At 36.1% G+C, this 23,999-nt stretch overlaps 1 protein-coding gene across 6 annotated transcripts in view; it reads right to left on the reverse strand.

Moving 5' to 3' along the window:
• Positions 1-13,836, reverse strand: part of USP25 (ubiquitin specific peptidase 25) — a 143,555-nt gene extending 129,719 nt beyond the window's left edge. For all 6 annotated transcript variants that reach the window (XM_079101219.1, XM_079101216.1, XM_079101215.1 and 3 more), the window contains exon 1: positions 13,439-13,836. In XM_079101219.1, coding sequence (XP_078957345.1) covers positions 13,439-13,483 — 45 coding nt within the window. In that variant the 5' untranslated portion in view covers positions 13,484-13,836. The remainder of the gene's footprint in view (positions 1-13,438) is intronic.
• Positions 13,837-23,999: the final 10,163 nt, after the last annotated feature.

Genomic DNA, 23,999 nt, shown 5'->3' on the forward strand with positions numbered 1-23,999 from the left:
CACACACACACACACACACACACACACACATACATACACACACACATATATATAAAGGATGTGGCTCGTGGTTAAGCAACCCTGGGTTCAATTCCTGGTACCAAAAAAATAAAAGCTAATCAATAGTAGAATGGTTAAGTTGGGGTACATACAAAAGTATAAATGAACTATCACACACAAATTTTTAAGAAAATATTAGTAACACAGGAACAAAACAAACAAACAGCATCTTAAAAAAAAGGTGTGGCCAGGCATGGTGGCACAGCCCTAAAATGTCAGTGGCTCAGGAGGCTGAGGCAGGAGGATTGCAAGTTCAAAGGCAGCCTTGGCAACTTAAGAGAGCCCCTAAACAACTTAGTGAGAACCTATCTCAAAATGAACAACAAAAATGGTCTGGGGATGTGACTCAGTGATTAAGTGTCCCTGGATGATGGATTCTGATACAAAAAAAAAAAAAAAAAAAAGTTGCTAAGCTCATACTTAATAAAATGACTAGGTGCCATTTACTGTCACTACTAACTTAATGTTTTCTATATAAAATCAGGAATAAATCAAGGACATTTGTTATCACCATATCAACATTGAAGGGAGGAAGAAAAAGAAAAAGGGAAATGAAAAAAAGGTACAAAGTAAGAAAACAAAAGAGAGAGAGGGGGAAGAAGGAAGGAAGGAAATGCACTAACATAAATAAGAAAACTATTAGAATAAGTCACTGAGTCACAAAACACAAGCCTAATAAGCCAAAATCAATAACATTCTTTGCATGAGAAAAAACAACTCCAGTTGTTTACATTCTAATATAAAACTAAATCAAAAAAGCCAAAAATGAACTCCAACAAAAAATATGCAAAAACCTGTAAACTATAATAAGAAATTAAAGGAAACCTAAATAAATAGAGCAATACAGCATGTTCTTGTATTAAAAGACTAAAACATTAAGATATCTCTCCACTCAGAACTGATCTAGTTGGTACATATTCAAAACCCCAGTGGCCTCTTTGTCCAACTTACAAAGTACTTTAGAATCTTATATAGAAATGCAAAAAGACCAAGAGTAGCCAAAACAATGTTTTTAACAAGAACAAAGTTGAAAAACTTCACTTACCAATTTCAAGACCCATTTCAAAACCACAGTAGTCAAGATAGTATGGTATAGCATAAGGATAAAAAAAGAACAAACTGCAAAAACAGACTCACTTATATATGGTCAATTAATTTTTCATAAAGATATCAATGTAATTCATGGATGAAAGGACCATCTTTTCAGAAGAAGGTGCTAAAATGACTGGATATACATATAAAAAAAATAAACCTTGATTTTTATACCTCGGAGAACACACAAAAATAAATTCCAAATGGATCACAAACTTAAACATAAAAACTAAAACTTCTACAAGAAAACACTGAAAAAATGTAAACTAAGGGTCAAAAAGCTAGGTTAATGTGCTAATCATAATATGGATAAAATGGTAAACTGAACATTAGTATTTCAATATTTCTTGTACAAGCCAGGTGTGGTGGTGCACAACTATCATTCCAGGGACTCAGGAGGCTAGTCTCAGCAACTTAGTGAAACCACCGCTCCAAAATAAAAAATAAAAAGGTCTGGAAGTGCAGTTTAGTGATAAAGTGTCCCCAGTCTCAATCTCAGTACTGTAAAAATAAATAAACAAAGAGGTAAATATTTTTAACTCAAAAAAACTAATAATAGAATTAAGACAGACCACACATTTTGTCAAATGGCACATATTTGACAAAAGATCCAAAGAATATATAAAGAATTCCTACAACTCAATAGCAAGCAAATACACAAACCAATTAAGAAACTGGCAAATGAGTGAGGCATGGTGATACATGCCTGTAATCCCAGTGAACTCAGGAAACTAAGGGAGGAGGATCACAAGTTCAAGAACAGCCTCAGCAACTTAGCAAGGCTCTAAGCAAGACCCTGTTTCAAAATAAAAAATAAACAAAAGGGACAGTGGGGATGTGGCTAAGTGGTTAAGTACCCCTGGGTTCAACCTCTGTGCCAAAAAAAAAAAAAATTATAAGAAATTGGCAAATGATCTGAACATATTAAAAAGATTACATGACAATAGTCAATGAGTAAAAGGCAAATGTCTTCTAGTACCTTCCCAAATGCACACCAGCTGGCTTCCTATTCCCCATACTCCCCACCAAAGAAGGTCCCCCCACTTAGAAACCCAAGATAGAATCACCAGCACCAAGAAAGAGGACAAGGCAAGGGGATGGGGGTGAGGGGGGTGTTTGGGAGTGTCCCTGAAGCCCCCTCCCCTTGGCTATTAAACCCAAAGAACTCTGTCTACTCTTCCAGTTGTGGAAGGAATAAGCACACAGTCTAGAATGCTTAGGTGACCATTTACTTTTATCCCACAACCACAGATTCTGAGGTTTGCCCAAACCAGCCCCAAGAAGGCCAAAACAACCTAATAGCAACACCAAATCCTACCTATGTTCACAGGATCCATGGACCACACCTCAAGTAAGACCCTATTACCTGAGAGGACTGCTCTAAGGCTTGCATTCCCAGACACTTGGGGCCCCTACCCATCTTACACCAGACACCACAGAGCTGGTCCTGGACAGATCCTGGATTGTTTCACCTTCCTAGACACTGGACAATGGTGCCCTCCCTTTGATGACACCAAGAAAAGATAGAAATACTGTCAGTTCTGTGGTTTCATCAGTGGTGTCAAGTGCTGCCCCACTGGGAGAAAAGCCTAGAAGTCAGTTCTAGAAATCTGCTTGGTACAAAGATGTCCACTGATCCTATGTGGTCTGTGCAGAGTTGTTTCTTCCCTCCAAAGACTGAGGATTTTTAAATCTGACATGGTGGACTGGCTTCTAGTTTCCTTTTCAGCCTCTTCCTCAGCCCTGCCCTGCTGCAAAGCCTTTCTCGAAGACCTCATGATCAGGGCTCTTGGAGACACCCAGTCCTAGCTCAGAGACCCCAGAGGAAGACACAAAAAACCCCAGACCCCTGGCCCAAACTTGTTTGTGCAGCTCCACTTAAAGCAAACAAGACATCTGATTTAGCCTGTATCCTGGCAGCAGTTAAGACATACAAATTTTTGGATATGTACATGTACAACTGGTGTTAACACAGCACAGGTCCCAGCCACTAATAGTACATTTTCCTGACCCTCTGTCCATACCTCTCCCCCACACATCCATCCTGTTTCACTGAGTATCTAGTTCTCACTTCTAGAGTTCCTATTCTTCAGCAGTAACACTTTATATATCAGGTGTTAGTTTTTTAAAAAATAAAATGAAGAAAAAAATGTGCAATTTTATTTTGAGAACATATTAGCACCTGATTTTTACCTTTCGCAAAATCTTTACCAGTACCAGAATAGTTAACAATTATTACATAGCTCTAAGAACATAAAACTGGGTAATATATGAGAAGCAAAAAGTTTCCAAAAAATAGTCCATAAACACATGAAAAGACACCTACCTAAAACTATTAGTCACTGAGGGAATACAAACATCATTAGTTATCACTGTGCTCACTAAAGTGGCTAAAATATAACACAGTAACCACACTCAGTTTTGACAAAAAAAGTAGACCAACTGGAATTCTCATATACTGTTGATGAGAATGTGTAATGATACAATCGCTTTGCATATAACTTAGCAATATCTTAGAACAATTCTACTCCTATGATTTGCCCAAGGAAAATGTAAATATATCTACTCAAAAACCTGTTTACAAGCTTAAAAAATAAAAACAACAAATGTACATGTAACAGTATTATGTGAAAGTAAAAAACTGGAAACAACCCTGAAGTTCACTGATAGGTAAATGTATATACAGATGTGAGAATATTCATAAAATATCACTCAGCAGCAACAACAAAAATACCTACAGATACAGGAAATGAAACATGGCTGAATCTCAAAGATATTTTAATGGATAAATTAAATCAGAGTTAAAAAAAAGGAAGAAATTGTGTGAAATTTTAAGTATGTAAAGACTTATCACAGCCTAAACTAACCTACCCAACACCATAGCTTAGCATAGCCTACCTTAAATGTGCTCAGAACATTTACATTAGCCTATATTGGGCAGAATCATCTAACATAAAGTCTATGTAATAATAAAGTACTGATTATCTCATGCAATATATTGAATAACTATATGATAAATATTATAAAAAGTACTGATTATCTCATGCAATAGATTGAAAAAAAGAAAAAAAAAAAAAACTAGCAACACACTACACTGTGAAGTACTGGTCATTACCTTCAAGCTGTTGACTAGGCGCTGGGGCCCACTGCTATTGCCCAGAATTTCAAAAGAATACCCTACAGCATATTCCTAGACTAGAAAAAGATTCAGAGTCAGAATTCAAAGTGCAGTTTCTTCTGAATACATAGCGCTTTCACAATGAAAATCAGGGACTGTCTGCATTGTGTAATTCAACTCCTAAAGATCCCTGCAGTCAATTTACACAAGTGTAAAAGGCATCTTTATCTCTAAGAATACTAATGAATTCAAACAGTGTTCCTCAAACTTGAAATGCTGAAGAATCACCTGAAATTCTTATTAAGAATGCTACAGTCCAAGCTGGGAGTGGTGGCAGGCACCCCTAATCCTAGTAATGTGAAGCTGAGGCAGGAGAATGGAAAGTTCCAGGCCAGCCTGAGCAACCTGGTAAAGCCCTAAGTATCTCAATAAAAAGGGCTAGGGGCATGTGGTTAAGTGGTAAATTGCCTCTGGTTTCAATTCCCAATATAAAAAACAATAATAATGAAAATAAAGAATGCTGCAGTCCAATCCAGTCTTGAAACAATAGATCTGAGGTGTGAGGCATAGAATATGAACTTTTAGCAAGCACTATAGATAATGAAGATGGTCCACAAAAACCACACTGTAAAAAGGCTCATCAAAACCTAACAAGACAAAGAAAACACTACTGCACATTTAAAATATTTAGCAACTCAAAGGACCGAAGACTAAAAATAAAGCAGAGTCTGCATAAAAGTGGAGTTAATTAAGGGGAAAAAAGAAACTGAAAAATCATTTATTACTTATATAAACAAGAAATTGTGTAGAAAATTCTTGGAAATTAAAAAAAAACTCTACCAAAATAATAAAAGGGTCTGTCACTTTTTAAATTCAATTTCCACAAATTTAACTTTTATAGGAGCTACCTATCCATATTTACATGAGACATTCCTAAACTGGCTTTCACGAGCCAAATTTAGTTCATCATACATAACACAAATCAATGATTATATAATTAGGAAAAAGGCAGGCCAGTGTTGTGCTGCAGGTCACTATTTATGGCAATTCTATGACATAAGAGAGTACTGTACTACCCTTACTCTAAGCTCATCAGGACAGAAAGTCTGGGAAAGAAAATAAGGGAGGCACAATGATAATTTAAAAAAAAAAAAAAAAAAAAAAAGGAGTACCGTGCCTTGCCTGACCTTACCAGGACCCACGATGACAAAAAGAGGCTAGCAAACCAACCATACCTCCCTTCCACCCACAAGTTGCCTGGAGTGAAAGCTGTCACAAGGGTCACCTGGATCCAAAGAACAGAACATGCAAGCATCAGAATGTAAAATACTACAATATCTTTTAGTTCTTTAGAAACAGAATACACTTTATAAGTTGGTATGACTTACACAAGTAACCTTTTTTAGAAGTACACTTAGGTACAAAAGTAGTGAACTATTCTTTAAAATTCAAAATAACTCAATAAGCATTATCAACACATCTAACCAAAATTTATTAGAGGATTTTAGGTGATGGAAGAAAAATGAAATTATAGGCATAAAAATTAGAAATAATGACTAAGTAAAACTCATGATTTATTCATAAGATCTTTTACAAAGAAAATCCAAAATTATCTCTGAAAAAAAGTACTGGAAAACTTTAGCAAGGTGGCTAAATCTATTTGCACATGCCAATAAAACAAATTTTTTAAGTATCACATGTAATGGTTATCGGAAATTATCGACTCCCTACGACAAACAATATGTAAGAATCCTTTAAGTAAACATATAAACCATGTAAGAGATATTAATAAAAATCTAAACAAATGTAGAAGTATACTCATTCATGAACAAAAAGACTTAACAGCATAATGATGTTAATGATTCCAAACTGATGCACGGAAGTCAATAAAATTAATTGAAGAGCAAAACAAGACTTTTCAGAGACCTTGGTAAGGTTATTTTAAAATTTCAAATGAAAAGTAAAGTGCCAGGGTACCTGTGAGGAAGAGGCACAAAGAAATTACTTTTCAAGTATTAGCGATTATTATGAAGCAGTAGCAATAAAAGCCAGTTGGTATTCACAGAATGGGTGACAGAACAGAGTCTAGAAAAGAAAAAACAGTAGGGCAGTATTCATAATACTAACAATGGCACAGAAAGCCCAGAAAAGAAGAAGTATTTTACATGAAAATTTGTGTATGATGAAGAAGACCTATCAATTTAGTGAGGGAGAGCATTAACTTTTCAGTAAAGGAAAATTAACAAAAAAATATTTTTCATGATATATAATATATATATATAGTAAAAATCAAATTGAATCCCTACCTCACACCATATACAAATTCAAGTGCAGATGAAATAATGTCTAAAATGTTACAAATATAATCTTAAAACTGTAGGAAATACAGAAGTATACCTTCTAGATTTTGTGATGGGAAGCTTTTAAAGGTGAAGTTAAAACATCTAGAATGAAAAATATATACCTTTAGAAATTGATCTACATATAATAACTAAGAAATCAAAGGGAGAATGAAAACAGGATTCAAGATAATGACAATCTCAAAAGGAAGTAGAGAGATGATAGCCAGATATGGTAGCACATGCCAGTTAAAACCAGCTGCTGGGGAGGCACTGAAGCAGGGGCACTGCAAGTTGGGAACCAGTCTCAGCAAATTAGTGAGACCTTATCTCAAAATGAAATTAAAAAGCTGTGTATATAACACAGTGGTAGAATGCCTGCTTGACATGTTCAAGGCCCTAGATTCTATCCCCTATGCTGAAAGAAGAAAAAGAAAAAAGAAATAAAGAGGGAAAAAAAAGAGAGAGAGAGAAAAGAGAAAAGAAAAAAGAAAAGAAAAGAAAAAAGAAAAGAAGAAAGAGATGGGATGAAGAAACAAAACAGTTACATACAAGTTAACATCCAAGTTCTAGCTTTTGTTTTTAGTGGGTTCATGTATACTTATTATAAATAAGCAATTTAGTAAGTAAATTCATTTTCATGAAAACCTATCTGCATGAAAAACTGAGTATTAGAGTATTAGACAACCTGTTATAATTAATCCAATTCTGTGCAATTTTGAACCAACTAAAAATGGATAAATATTATTAAAAAGTATCTAACCACCTATGGTGGAAACATAAAACTGGCATTACACATATAATAATCTGGATGGACCATCAAACTAAAACATTATCCTAGCATATAGAGCAAAAATGGAGAGAAGAAAATTATAAAAATCTAAAGCAAGGAAGAAAGATGAATGGTGTCCAAAATTCAAATAATGCCATTTTAGAAGAAGAGAAAAAGGAACAGTGTAGAAGTAATAATTTAAATATACATATAGCTATCTCCTAAAAAGTATACCAAACTTTTAAGTCAAAATTTCTATGTAGAATTGCTAAAAAACAGATACCAATATATGCTAGAGAAACTTCTGAACTCTAAAACCAAAGAGGAAATTTTATAAGCTTACAGTTCATTTATCACACAACCAAAAAAAAGCCAAGTAATCTCAAACCATCAAACAGTACTAAAAATACAAGGAAAAAAAGAATTGTTAAAATAGCTAATTTATAAAAACAAGCTATGCCAATAATATATCTGTAAAAAATTAAGAAAATTCATCACAGAACTACGACTCCATATTATTGCAACAAAAGCAGTAGTGGAGTAGAAAAACATGCTAAGATGTCTTACCTGGGAACAGGGAAAGTAGTTATTCATTTTTATACTTGCAAAAAGTATGTAAAATTTAAAAAGCAGAAATTTTAAAAATGCAAAAGGATAGGTAGGGGTGGTGATATAATGAGAACTTGACCATTCCATCAAAACTGAATGGAAGAATAAGACTAAAAAAAGGAAAATCACATGCTAAGTAAAGTTTAAATTTATCATATCACATATGTGAATGGCGAAATTCTAAAAGACAAAAATACAATTTTGGGTTAGAACCATTAAAAATACAAAGAGAAATAAGTGGGTCACATTAAAAGTAGAGATGTCAAGATTTCTCTGTCAAGATCTCTCAAATTAAAAGATCAGGAAGAAAATGTGAAATATTCTAATAACACTGTTTACTTCATACATAAATATTTAGAATTGTAAGTTTCAGAGAATGCAGGCCCTTTCCATTAATATGCTTATTAGAAGGACATGTACTTGGTCCTAAGAAAACATTAATCAATTTCTACAACCATAACAAACCATATTCTCCAAACAGTGAAGCAAAAATGAAGGTCAACAACAAAAGGAATATTTCAAAAACTTCATCTTGAAAGTTAAGCCAAAAAGAAAATTTAAATCGCCCTATACATAATGAAAAAGAAAGTAAAAGCCAAAGAAGTTAGATGAAAATTTGCAGCCCAAAAGACTTTTCAATGTTAACTATGATGATAAACTCCCTAAATGCTGAATTCAAGCTATAATAAGAGAAACAATAAACACCAAAAAGGATGAAATAAGAAAAAACAAAATTAATGTTAGAAAACAAAACAACTGATAAGATCAAACAGAGAACTGGATTTTGGAAAGGCTAATAAAATAGAACACCACCTGGCAAACATTATTGACACCAAAACAAACAGGAATAAGAGAGGGTATAGCTGTACATAAACATGTATAGTTCTGTTTAAAAGAAAACAGACCAATAATTATGGAAATACAAAAGAAAAATTCCAGATTAGATTTTCTGGAACTATAAAACATTTTTTAAAATTTGACTCTGAAAGAGATAAGAAATTTTAAAGACAATAAAGCAAAATTTGGAAAGCTTGTCTAAAATTTGCTCTAAATAAGCTCAGCCCTGAAGATTCATCAAATCTTCAAAGTAACAAAGGTTTAAATTTAGTCATACTTAATATTAACCAATTCTGAATACTTCAACCTAATCTTATACTAAATAATCCCAAAAGCAAAAACAAAACAAAAACCTTTCTAATCCTTTTAAGATTCTTTATCTTGACAGCCCATATGAAACACAAGTAAATCTTAAAACCAATTTCATTAAACAACACACACAAACTCACACACACACAATTTCAGGATAGATTTGAGTATATTAAATTTGGAAATACTAAAATAATAAGGCATCAAGACTAAACTGGGTTTTATCAGAAACTGAAGGATAGTTGAAACAATACAGATTAGAGTAAGGGCTGTGACTCTAATGTCCAGAGTTTCAGTACCACTCTCAATATATACTAGGGCTGAAATGTTCTTTAATTCTGTAAACTATGACACAAGAAAGGGTAAAAATAGTGCTCACTTCACAGACGAATGGGAAGATTAAATTAAAAAAATTTCTCAGACACTCAGCACAATGCCTTTCAATTATTACACAATAGTCATGCATGCTAATCTAGAATTATAGTTCTATTTTATTGATATAAAATACAACATCATTCCTTGAAGGGGAAAAAAAGACATTTGATAATCAACATCTAAATCTGATTTCAAAAAGTCTAGAAAACTTGGGAATACAGTGTAAAGAAATATCCATATTATGATTAAATAATAACAGAAACTAATATTAATCCTAATAGTATTATATGAGCTTAGCTAAACTATAAAAAAAAATTTAAAAAATGAATAATGATAAGAAAGATCAAAATGACATACTGGAAAATTTCTTAAATTTATGAGAACTGATGAGAATTCATTAAGGGCAATTATGTGTTAGTAATATAAAGAAAATAAAAGTAAGAAGAGAAAGGGAAGGCATAAGAAAGAAATATACAGCTGAAACTGTACCTTTCTGCATGTTATACTAGTAACAATATAACCAGTTACTTCAGAGATTATCTCTTTCATGTAACCTTTGAGTACTATTCAATGTTGAATGACTCTTTTATACTTTTATAACCTTTGATGATAATCTAAAATACACTGTTATTTTAACTAAGAAACACACCCAGTCAATACTGTTTTTCAAGTTTTGTTTTAACACTGAATTTGATTAATCTCAAAAATCCTTCCCACCTAATGCCCACTATTCACACAGTGAAAGCTGACTGTCTCCACACTCTATCTTCCCTATACAGAAGAAATGCTTGTGTAAATCCAGTGACCCCCAGATCTAAAGTAGTTACTCAAATCTAATCATACTAACTTTAAGGCTTTAAAAGATTTAAAGGTATTTAATGATTTCAACAAGGTCATAGAAAGGTGATTTAGATCTAACCCACATCCTGTCTTCACTGCCACTGCCGATTTTCCTAGTATGAATGAAGTTTCAAGTTTTCACTGTTTCTCAATATTTAAATCTCAAGATTTAGTGAGGAAACTGAGGTAAGTACTGTACTTGCATTTCTATTAGAACCCATTCACTCCTTACTTCACTGATCAAATATTTGCCAAGTTTTACATATGTACAAAACACAATTCTAAGTACTACAGTGAAACAATATAGGCAAGGTATCCTTAGGAATTTTATATTTTATTCAACTCAGGAGGATACTCTCTGTAAACTTACCTCCCCCACTTCATCTATAAGTTGACTTGGTTCCTGGGAGGAAACCTCCTAGTGCTGCCCTAAACAATCTTCATTTGGAACTGGAATCTGTTTCAATTTTTTCAGATCTAAGGATCCTACACTTGGGTGAAATATCAAGCACAATGGCTATAGGTACATATCCAAGACCAAACTAATAAAGGATTTAACTGTACTTGATAATGCTGCCAACTTCACTTCACCTTAACATTCTAAACCTCAGAAAAGCAGCCCTCTGTGGTGTTACCACATGTCATGATTGGCTTGTCCAAACATCCTCAATCAGGCAAAGAACACATAAAGCGGGAAAGACAACCCCTGTCTTTTCATGTTACATAGTGGCAACTACTTTTAGGTAAATAAAAGACATACGAAAATTTTAGGTTGTTCTGATTTTTTAAAACATTATTAATCTAACATCCCTCTGCATTAAAAGAAAAAAATCTTGAAAATGTGGGAAACCGTTCCAACTACCATAATGCAACTATTTCCTTAAAACATACAAGCATGCCTGCACACACACAATTTTTAAAAAGCAGAAAACTAACTGAAAGTTTGGCTATTCAACATACCCTAGACACCTCTGCTTTTACTGATAATTCATAAAGTTTCTTAGTGAAAACAGTTTCACTTTTGTTTCTTCTAAAGTATGAAGTTCACTTCCTAGTTACTGGCTTGAAGTCTACTTCCTAGTTTCTCGTTTGATGTATTTAAATCTGTTAACTTACTTGAGGTAGTTTCAAACATTTACAATCATATAAATATTTTTAATAGTTCTAATACGAGTAACAAAGAAATAGTGTATTGACATGGAAAATAAACATATGTGTTTCAAAAATACCCTCATGGAAGTATAAAAATGTTACACTGATCTAAAAAATTACCCCAGTATAAACAAAATAATCTAAAACACATATACACATATATATACATACTAAAAATAGCATCACAGTGGTAATATTTTGAATTAAAGACTACTCCTTTTGTGAGGGAGGATAGGCTCATTGAACTAGGAAATTGGACATGATAATCGAGAGCACATTCATTAATTTGATTTTTGATTGTACAATTTCATGCATACCCCTCTGAACCAAGCAAGAAAGTCAGGTAATCTGACTATGTTAAAGAAGCTGTTTAGTCAAAACAATTTTTAAAAATCGCAAAACTTGCCAGTGTTCAAGCATAAAGAGATATGAAAAATATAAGCCACTTTTCCCACTTTGAAACTAACAAGTTTTAATATTCAACACTGAAATACTATTAAAAATAAAATGATACAAAGTCTATTATAACCACATGATCTGCCCTAAGTCTTAACTCTTACCACATACTCAACAATCAAAAACTAAACATTCAGGTTTTCAAAACGGAATAGGATTAGGAGGTAAACTGTTTTAAAACTCCCATCATCATATCTTGAATTATTTCACTGTAATAAATTGCAGTCTGCAATCATCTTCTCCTTCACCAGTAACATCAATTAACATGCGCTTCAAAACAACTTTCCCAAAGTGCCTAAAATAACAATGTACTATCCTGGCTTTCCAAAATTCTTGACTATCTTCAATTACCTCTATAATATCATGAAATTCTAAAAACAATCTCAATGCAAAAATTTAACAAGATGTGAGTGTATAAATAGTTCACTTTAGTACAACAGTCCTTGTAAAGTCAAACACAGGTAAAATACAACTACGGTATACCAAAATTACAACAGGGTGGGGCACTCATTACTCACCCAGATAAACCAAACAGCTTTGGTCGTTCACAGTAAGCCCAATTATCCCCAAAATTCCAACACAACTAAGGCAATATTTCTCGACTGTCCAAGACGCTTTTCAAAGGAATGGGAAATAAGTCAAGGCCAACTACTCTTCAGGATATAGTGCAAGCCATGATAGTGCACTTAAAATTCTGAAAGCTAAATCCAAAATAGCAAGATGAGCTCATTATTCACTATAAAGATCTGATGCATCAGTAAACACTTTTTTTTTTTAATTCTCGCTTAAGTGAGTGACCATTTGAATTTGTAACTGATGCAAGAGTAAAGGGTGAACGACAGAACAAGGTCAAACTTAGGGGACAAAAGATTCCTGGAATAACATAGCCAGAAAGGTTTCCTTTCTTAAGAAACAGTTCCAACATTCAAGAAAAGAAAAGAAAACCACCCAAAACCTCTACTTGTACACTGAGAGTTCACCTGGTCAATCAATGTACCTGCCAAAAAAGGGCAAACAATTCAATTTTGGTGATCTTTTTGTAGAATAGCAGGCCTGGAATCCTACCACCTTCAAAATATAAACTGTGCTCAAAAAGGATGACAACTGATATTCTTAGAAAGAAAGAAAAAGAGAGAAGTAGGGAAGAATAAAGTTTAATTAAGAAGCCGTATAGAGAGCACTGTAGGAATGTGAGAGGTTCACTCAATACCTGGCACCGTCTGTTACAGAAAAACAATCGGCAGAAGGAAGTGGATTGAAATCCGCAAACTACATCCCTTCCCTACACGCAGCTTGGCACTGACTAAGCGCGAGGCCCCCCAAAGCGACGGGTTGGGATGGTGAGTGGTGGAGGGGAAAGCCAGGGGCAGCCAAGGCCCGGGCGGCTGCGGGCAGCGAGGCCCCGGAGTGCCGGGCCGCGGCGGGAGAGGCCGGCACGTCGGAAGGAGGCGCGGGGCCGCGCTCACGGGCTCGCCTCACCTTCTGCGCCGCGCTCTGCTGCAGCACGTTCTGCTCCACGGTCATGGCCCCCGCGGCGGCGGCGTCCGGCTCCTCGCGCCTCTGCCGGCCCTGGCAGCCGGGCTCCGCCGAACTCCAGGGAGCGGCGCAGACGGCTGGGGTGGACAGCGCCCCCACCAGCCAGGCGCGAAGGCGATGGCGACCGGCGTGCACCGGCACCGCGGGCAGGCGGCGAGGCGCGGGCTGCGAGGGCCACCGCGGCAGCCCCACGTCTCCGCGCGGCCCGCCTCAGCGCGGCTTGTCCGCGGCGGCCCGGGCCATGGGCCGGCGGCGGGCGGCGGGGCGCGGGAGGGCGCGAGCAAGCCGGGCCGCGTCACGCGGTTCGCGCGCTCCTTCGCCGGCGGCTCCTGGGCCACTGCGGGGAAGGGAGCGAGGGGACGGAGGGAGCGGCCGGCCGGAATGGCGCTGTCCTCCTCCCTCCGCGACTCCTCCTCCCCTCCCCTCCCCCAACCGCCGTCACCGCCCCCGCCGGGTGGCTCCTCCCCCGCAGAGCCCCGCCCGCCGGCCGCCCTAACCCTACATTGTGACCCGCGGGGCGGCGGGGCGGGGCCGCCGCGGAGCCCCGCCCCGCACGGGCCAGGCGCTCCCGGGTGCTGCGAGGCGGGCCCGCGGGCGGGGCCCCGGAGCCACCCCTGGGGCAGGTGGCGCTACGCCTGCCCTAGGCTCGGCGAAGCCCCGAGCGGCAGCCGGAGGGCTGCGCGGCTACCTGCGCCTTGGCTCGCGCTCTTTCCCACCGCCTCCAAGACAAACATATCCCTCCCTACCTGTAGGTCCTCCAGAACCCTCTCAGGGTCCTGAACTCTGGGGGCTGGCTGCTTTGTGTCACTGGTCGCCTCCCCCGCCAACTTTCTAGGAATTGCCCGCAAAATGAACTTACCGAAGGGGAAAAGTCCAATAAGCAAAGGACTGACACAAATCTTATGCTGGGAATGTACTTTTTCTCCCTTAATCATAACTAAATACAGGAAATTAGTATCTTGCGTCTACTTCATGTATTCGAATGTGTGCCAATCATTGCTAGGCACTGCAGAAATAAAGTTTATTTACCTAATATTTAATTTAAATAAAAGGGTCTGAAGGCAAACCAAGTACTACTGCCTAGATGATACATGATTCTAATATCCCACTGCCAATTACGCAAACAATTACTATGGATGGAATACTCTGTATGGGATGGTAGGGTAACCTAACAATGAGAAAACAATCCGAAGTCGCAAATCTGAGTTGCACCAGTTAAGTAAGGGACACAGTAAGGGACCTGCCATAGAATGGGAAGAATTATCAGTGCATACTGTCACAAATATAGTATGAACCCAAACCCGTCTGTTATTTTCAGTCATATGACAAGGAAAGCAAACAGTTAGGATCCCTGAGATATTACCTGATTTGATTTAATCATAGTCATTCACAAAGGCTTTATAATAATTCTGTGCACTTTGATCTGCACCTTAGACCGCTGCCTTAAATCATCTTTTTGATCTTTCCCTTGAATCCTCACATTATTCATCATTTGATTTTGACAAATTGCAAATTTTATTTTATCGATATCCTATACCCTTGCTAGAAAAACTTGAGAAGTTGTGAAATGGTTGGAAACAAAGAATTTTAGGAATAATGCAACACTTGTGAGACCCAGAGAGGGTTACCTGTCAAAGAATGCATTTTTTCATCATTATATACCAAAGTTTCTCCTTTTCCTAGTTTATCAACTAACTTTATGTTTTTCAATAATATAGATTTTATAGAAAATCAGTTTCTCCTTTTCCTAGTTTATCAACTTAGTTTTTTTCCATTTAAGAAATTAAATTTAACATGGAAATCTAGTACTTTGGTTTAAACAATATATTACCACATACTATACTTTAATTTCAAGAACTTGGCATTATGGTGTCCCTCTGAGTTCAATTCTTTAGTTAAAATTTTTTAGTATCTTACTAGTGCTCACCAGAGAATTACCAAATGACAACTTTTTATAGGACAGTCATATTTTCAACTTAGATCATCCATTTTTAGCTTACTTCTGATGGTTGCATACTTACTCAACAATAATGAAATACCATCAAGTGTTCATTGTGTAAGAATTTGAGAGAAAATTTCAAGTGTTCTCATAGATGTATATTTAGAAAATGTAAAATTGAAATGAAAAATCACAGGACAGAATTTGAGAAATGAGATAAATTAGCACACAAAACCATCACTAGTACTCATGAACTCATTTTCAAAATTTGCCTATGGTCAATTTGCTGTTCATGAGTCAGCTTTAATATACATAGCTGGTGGAATGACATATTCTCAGAATATTTATTGAATAACTCCTAAATTGTTGCATTATTCTGTATTGTTCCCACTCAGGTAAAAAACAAAGCGATAGGATTCATATAAACTTTAAAATTTCGTTTTTAACCCTGCTGTGATTCAAAAGTCTTTCCCAAAATCGTGCAACTTTAATCTCCAATGCAACAGTGTAAAGTCAGGCCTAATGTCAGGTGACTAGACGATGAGGTCTCTATCCTCATGAATTAATAGTTACCAGTGTGTATTTGATAGAGTAAGAATGAGTTCTTAACCTGGCCCTCCATTTTGGACTTACCAAATATAGGACTATGAGTCAATATATTTCTGCCTCCATATATAATTGCCCAGTGTTTGATACTATATAACAGCACAAAAAAGACCAAGACAAACCTTAAATCTATTTTATTATCATTAAAATGATATTTCTAAGATATCAGTACTATTGTTTTATATTAACAAGGAAATTGTTGTTCCAGAAAATCTATCTCTGGTCATTCAAAGTGTACTGTTACCAAGCACATTCGTTAGAACATTAATAATAAAGTTCAGTTTATGTTGTATAGTTCTACAATTTCCACAACATGAGTATAATTAACTCTACTTAAAGATGCATTAAAATTGTTTGTCTCCTTTATGTACATTGAGTTCTAGAATAATTTATTTTCACCAATAAGGAAACAATAAGCCCTCATTCCAAGAGGAGGTCTCTTTGATGTCACAATTACACTATTACCATAATAGGGAAATAATTTTTTTATAGTTCTAGAGGATGAAAGTCAAGATCAAAATTCTGACAGGTGTCGATTTCTCCTGCCTCCTTTCTCCCTTGACTTCTAAATGGCTAACCTCTACTGCCTCTTCCCATAGTTTAACTCTCTGTGCATACACACCTTATGGTGTCTCTTTACCTTCTTCTAAGGTCCAGTCATATCATATTATGGCTCCACCTATGCAGTCTCATTTTAACTTAATTTTCCCTTTCAATACTTTATCTGAAAATATGGTTATATTCTGAAATACTGGGGATATGAAATTTTAGGGGAAGATTATTCAGCACAAAATACTCAAGCTATATTCTCTTATTCCTATACTTCACACTTTCATACCTTCAAATATCTTTTTTCTGCCATATCCCATAACCTATTAGATTGGTGAGAGATGCATTAACACATTAAAGAATAGTAGCCCTTACATATTTTTTGTCAATATTACACTTCCAGTTGGAGTGCTTTTTGGGAGGAAGAGGGGTTTGTGGATTGAAAAAAGAATGTAGTCTAATGTGAATTGCTGCTTTGGCAAGGTATAATCAGAAAGCATCACTCATATTCCCTTACCTTGAGTAAGCCCAAGTCATTCTCTCACCTGAAGATGGCTTGGAGGCCTCAAACCCCTTTCTCAGTTCTTTTTCCTTTCTTTCCATTACCTTACTCAAATGATAAAATCTCCCACTTCTACACTGGCAGACTCAAATCTCCCTGACCTTAGTCCATATGTAATATATATGAACAGAGGAAAACCATCAGGAACAAATGCTCGTTAATCTCAGAACCTGCCTTACTGGGAGACCTGGAATGAGAGAAGGCCAGGCTGATTGAGAGGTAGAAATACCAAAGAAATATAGCCTAAGAAGATTCCACCTAGGGAAAAAGAGAGAACAAGAAAGAGAAATGCCTTGAATTTTCCCTTCTCCCACCTTCCAATGGCTCACTAGCCTCTTGTTGACCCAGATCTATTCTGAAGCCGGGTGACTTGAAAGGGCATATGGAACACAATGGTCCTCTCCATGATTCAGAGCAGAGCAATGGGAACTCATGGAAATGTATCTAATAGCTACTAGGACTATGTAAAAGGCTTAAATAATTTGCCCAAGATCACAGAACTAGCAGTCCGGTGTTGTTCCTCAGAATTTGTGTATAGGTAAGGACCATAGCTCTGAATATGAGAAAGAAAGTATGGGAAAGCAGTCTTGGCTCATTGGTGGAATGAATAAAATAGTGGGACCACACCCCTTTCTCTTCCTCTCTCTCTTTGCTTCCCATTCACCATGAAGTGAGCATTTTACTCCAGACATGCTCTACCTATGATGTGCTGCCTCATCACAGACCCAAAGAAATGAATGCAACTGACTACGGGACTGAACCCTTCCAAAACTGTGAGTCAAAATAAACTCTTGTTAAGTTGATTTTGTGTGTATTTTTATATTAATTAAAAGCTGACTAACATAGGCCTAAATTAAATATATAACAAGTATGTCATCACACCAAACTCAGAAATACAAAAGGAAAAAGGAGGTTTAGTTGAGATCTTAGGAATGGGAATTCCAGAAACACCAATTCAGATAACTCTAACTTCAGTATTTCAGGGAAAGTGGAGAAGGTGATAACTTATTGAGAAATAGTCTTGAATTATTATACAGCAATAAAAATTATGTTGTGAGAAAACTTCTGTTGGAGATGTGGACAGTTGCTTTGTGACAAGTGCTATGTGACTAATAGGAGACACAGAAAAAATGTGCATACTTAGTAAAAATGTCCATAACAAAAGTTGGTAACCTCTTGATATGTATCTACAGTCTCTGTAAACAATGTAATTATCTGTTCTAGATGCTATCAGTCAAGCAAACTAACCTTTGAACCAAAGTTCACATTCCTGGACAGAAGTTGTAGTCACGCATAAGTCCTACTTCCTGATGAACTCCTCATTCTCATTTTTTTTTGGAGTGTGGGTACTGGAGATTGAACTCAGAGGCACTCAACCACTGAGCCACATCTCCAGCCCTATTTTGTATTTTACTTAAAGATGGTTCTCATGAGTTGCTTAGCACCTCACCATTGCTGAGGGTTGGCTTTGAACTCACAATCTTCCTGCCTCAACCTCCGCAGGTGCTGGGATTACAGGTGTGCACCACTGCCCCTGACTTCCTGATTCCATTTTGAAAAGTTTCTTTGATGTTGTTTTCATCATGATTTTTCCTATTATTTTCACAAATATGAACAACGTTCTTGCTATTTCAGGCCCTTGGAAATAATTACTAGTGCTTCCTTGTGACCAATAAGCTAAGTGTTGGGGTTTAGGATATACCAACCCAAATTTTGACAGTAAGAGCCAAGAATATACCATCTCAAAATATATTATTTGGGCCTGTTTTGAGTTAGTTATTTGAGAAACTTCAAAAACTGCCTATTTGTAGAAGAAATTATAGATCTAAAGGAAATCTACTTAGTGTAGTATCTGTATTAGAAAAAGGGCTTTTGGGATGGAGTAAAAGTAAGAGGGAACTCAGCTGGGAAAACTGATCCAGTAACTATGTTTATAACTCTATGTACAGTACCTAGAACACATAGTGGTGAGATGCTATTTCCAACGGACCTGGTCACTGTTGCCCTTTGGTCTTGGTTGTTTAAGAGCACATGGACTTTCTTTTCATCTTGTCCTTCCTTGTATCAGCAGACCATCCACATAACTGGCATCTCTTAAATCCTAGGGTTTACATTTCAGCTTTGGCTTCACTTTCACAGTTTCACAATCACCCTCTCAGCCCACAAAGACTCCAACCTTACTATACATTGCATGGCCTCCCAAGTCTTCTTTTGAAAGCTCAGTGGAACCTTCATAACCCCTTAACTCCAGCATCCTGCATTCCTGCAGAATCAACACCATGTAGATGATGCCAAGATCTACCACCAGATTAAGCAGTACTTGGCCCCTGGTATCATGACTGCAGCAGCCTTGAAGTACCTGCATGTCCCTGCCTTATGAAACAACTTCCTAGGCTCCCCAGTGTAAGATTTTGCTGTGAGTTGTCTTGTGAGTCATCTTTCCTAGTGCTCTGTGCAAAGTACTTAGCATCTCTTTAAGAGTTATAATCTCTTCAACAAGCACAATTTCCCTGACCCCAGCTTTACAAGCACTTTTCTAGAAACTGCAAGTTTTTATAATCCTTTTACTTCTGTTTTGTGCTCCTAATTCTCAACAATAAATGTGGCTAAAATTGCCAGTAATATTCACACCACTGACAGAATGCTGTGTTACCTGCATAACAAGATATCCTTTATTTTTCACCATATATTTCCACCTCTGACCCTCCCATGACTTGTGTTGTCACCCCAGACATCCCATGCCCTTTCCTTCTGTGACTCAGCATGCTAAGTCAGCTTCAATAATCGGTATCAACTCCATATAGATGATTGGAGTCTCTTGTTATGGGGAATCCTCTCTCAGGAACCTCTAACAGGGTTTTCACTTGTTAATCTGTCTTTTGTCAATTTGGTTTGGATCCCAGACAAAAAACAGAAGGGTAAAGGGTAGCCACTTTTTGCCCATCTACAGAAGTTAAGAATCATTAGATGAGTACCAAGAATAATTATTTAACTAGTATTCAATATTTCAATTCTGGGAAAACAAGGCAAGAAACAGGGTTAAGTGAGGTCAGCTGAAAAATCTGCCAGTCTAAAGACTGTTCTGCTGACATTTGTGTCTTAGCTTGTATTAATATATCAGCTCATGTACAAAAATACATAATTAGTAATTCCTAGACAGCTACTTCAGTTTCAGATCCTTGGTGATTATTTGGGTTATTTTTGAAGAGTAGAAAATACAGAAGGCTGGGGTTGTGGCTCAGTGGTGGAGCACTTGCCCAGCATGCGTGAGGCACTGGGTTCAACTCTTAGCATCACATATAAATAAATGAATAAAATAAAGGTCTATCAACATCTAAAAAAATTAAAAAGAAAGAAAACACACAAAATTTGCTTATAAATGTTTTTAATTTTAAAATATGTGAATGAGTTATGGGAATCAGAAATTAATTTGGGGCAAATTATACTATAAGCATAGAGGAAAAAATCTTAAATATTAGGCAGAAATGTTAATCATTTTTGAATCTTGTACAATAACATTTGTATGTTTGAGTGCTCACTAAGTATAATTGAAATGAATTTATAAACAAAAATAAAACAAGTTTTTAAAATCTCCTTTCTTGGTTTTCAGGAAATGTTTTTAGAATGATTAGTATATATAATACCATTTATAAAATGAGATATTAATATATTCTGTCTATTTTTAGTTTGATCTGTTCTATCATCAAGAAGAATACAAGGAATTTTTTATGAAAGGTTGATTGGATGATGGTTTACATATCTACCAACTGAAAAATATCTTACAGTTTGAGCTATCGTATTAAAGTAGTTTCCCTTATCCACAGAGAATACAATCCATGAAATGTAGTATACGCATGAAACCTCAGATAGTATTGAATCCTACATACAACGTGTTTTTTCTATACATATCTATGATGAAGTTTAATGTATAAATGAGGCACAGTAAGATATTAACAATATCTAATAACGAAATATAAAAAATTATAGTAGGGTACAGTAATAAAAGTTATGTAAATGTGGTGTCTCAAAATATCTTATTCTACCTTTGCCTTTTCACTTAGAGGAAGCCCTATACAGCTTCTCTTTGACAGATTTGAATTGCCACAATTATTACACCTTCTCTTTGGGACCATTATTAGCAAAATAATGGTTACTTGACATAGGCACTGTGATACTGGCACAATTGATCATGATAACCAAGAAAACCACTAAGTGACTTTAATCAGGTAGCATATATGGTGTGAATGCTTTAAACAAAGGGATGATTCACATCCTGGGCAGGGCAAAACAGGTGGTGGGAATGGCACACAATTTTAAACATGAATTTTATATTTCTGGAATTTTCCATTTAATATTTTTATAACACAGATAACTGCAGGTAACTGAAATCACAGAGGGGGAAACCATCAATAAAGGGAAACTAGGATATAAATACACATATTATTACTGAGAGTAACTCCTATATAAATACAAATAGAATATCATATTTTAAAATTAGATCCCATGAATTTCAATTTCTGAATTTCCCTCTAATATTAGCCTTGCTGTTTAGGTAAGTTGGGATGGATATTCTAAGCCTTCTATTTTGAGGAACATATGGGAAATAGTCTGTAACACATTCAAAGCCAGCTACTATTTTTTGTGCATTTAACTGTATGCCAGGACCTGTGCTAAGCACTTTACACTTATTATTTAATCCTTATCCTATGAAGTTAGAATTATTATACTCTTTTTTGCAGAGGCAGAAGCTGTGGTTTATAGCTTAAGTGAATTGCCCAAAGGCACACAACCAAAACCTGTTAAGCAAGTTTGAATCCCAGTAAGAGGTTTATGTGAATTCAAGGCTTTTTTTCTTGAACACCCAATACTGTAGACCAGCCATTCTCAAGGCATGTTTGATAGGTCCTCAAAATCCTTTCAAGGGGTTGGCAAGATTCAACCTTCCTCAACTCTATGTCTGTGTAATGCCAGATTTTCTTTCTGTATTCCAACCCAAACAACATGTGGCAACAGATTGAAAGCTGCGACAGTTTAGAGAATTCCATTATCTTCTATTAAATCAGATGTTAGAGGTTTGCAAAAATGTAAAAACAGCATTGTTCTCCTCACTACTTTTTTATTTCAGAAAACATGGCTATTCTCATAACATGTCTATTTATATCAAAATGGAATGAGCTTCTTTTAAAAATAAAATAATAAATAAGCCTTTGAAAAACTTCTCAGTTTTAACCTCTAATACAATAAATAATGATAGATATAACCTACAGACATAAAATCTCATCAGGGTTCCCAATAATTTTTTAAAATGTAAAGCAGTCTTAGGACCACAGAAGTTAATATCTGCTGCAATGGACTCCCTCTATGATAAGGTATTTAGCAAGAACTAGAAATAACACTGATCTGATAATGCTTTGTGTTTCTCAAGTGTCATGCATCACTATTGTGAACCTTCATGGGATTGGAATAAAATTAATCAAATCAAACTTTTTCCCTTTTTCTAGTATCATTCAAAGTGTAGTTGAATTCTAGGTTTAGAAATGATCTTGAAACTGTATAAAAAGGTAAAATCCTAGAAATGCTTGCCTAAAAAATAAAGCAGAGCTTGTCGTCCAACCTTCTCTGTTATTGAGAGGATCCAAGATGAATTACTTGAGAGTACTTTGAAAATGTTAAAGGACAATTCAAATGTAAGATATTACTCTGAGTTATTATAATGTTTTGGTAATAATTAAATTGTGAAAGTTAGGAATTAGTTCTGATAGATTAAACATAGTACTATTTAATAATATAATTTTATTACATTAACTAGTCTAATATTTGATATGACTGTACTATATGCTATACTAATATAACAAGTAGTATAATAAATACAATAACTTGATTTTAAGTTCTTCACCACATATAAATCACTTGAACATTTGGTGTATCTCATTTGACTGTCACCAGCCATGCTATGAGAATATGCAGGGCATAATCCATCTCCAATCTACAAATGTAAAAACCTAGTCTTAGAGTAGTTGAGTAAAGTGTCAGCATTGCACAGCAAGTATACAGTCATGTTAAAGTTTGTACATACTGTAATGCATCAGCACATATCTGTTGAGCAAATAAAAGATCCCAGGTCCTTTACTCCTAGTCTGTTCTCTTAGCTCTGGCATATGCCGATTTGAGTATAGTGGATTTTGCAACAGCACCTCATTTGCCATCATTATGAATTTGAAAAGGCATATTGTGGCATTTACATAGTACTAGCTTATGCAGATCTTGGTCAGGAGGGCGACACAGAGGAAGGTGACGTATTCATTCTTACACCTAAGAACTTAGACTCCATCGTCACAATTTCTTTTCATCTTCAAAGAATAAATAATGTAATGCAAACTATTTTTTATATGACATGTTGACTTTCAAAGACAGAAAAACAAATACATGAATTTCATTGGCATTCCGAAAGAACAAAATTTTTTTCAAAGAAATGGAAATTTTGTCCAATATCTTATATATGACAAGCTCATTTAAGAAAAACCAATAGCCCTTTCTTATTGACTCTTTCGAATTTCAGGACCATGGACAAAGACCAAAAAAGAAGCCTATCTCTACCCCCAAGAGGCCTGCAGCCTGGTGGGAAGACAGCCACAGAATCAATGTCATAAGACACATGGTTATGAGGAAACCAGGAATAAGATGTGCCTAATTCTGCCTAAATTACACAGTCTTTGCTCTGACACAGTTCTAAATCTGGCAGGAGATCAGGAACAGAGATAATAATAGAAGATGCTAATAAGCAAATTTATTTACAAATTGCTATAATTCAGAGGAAGGAGAAATGAGCCGGTCTGGGGGGTAGGAGG

Source organism: Sciurus vulgaris (genome assembly GCF_902686455.1).
Source record: "Sciurus vulgaris genome assembly, chromosome: 10".
Taxonomy (NCBI): Eukaryota; Metazoa; Chordata; class Mammalia; order Rodentia; family Sciuridae; genus Sciurus; species Sciurus vulgaris.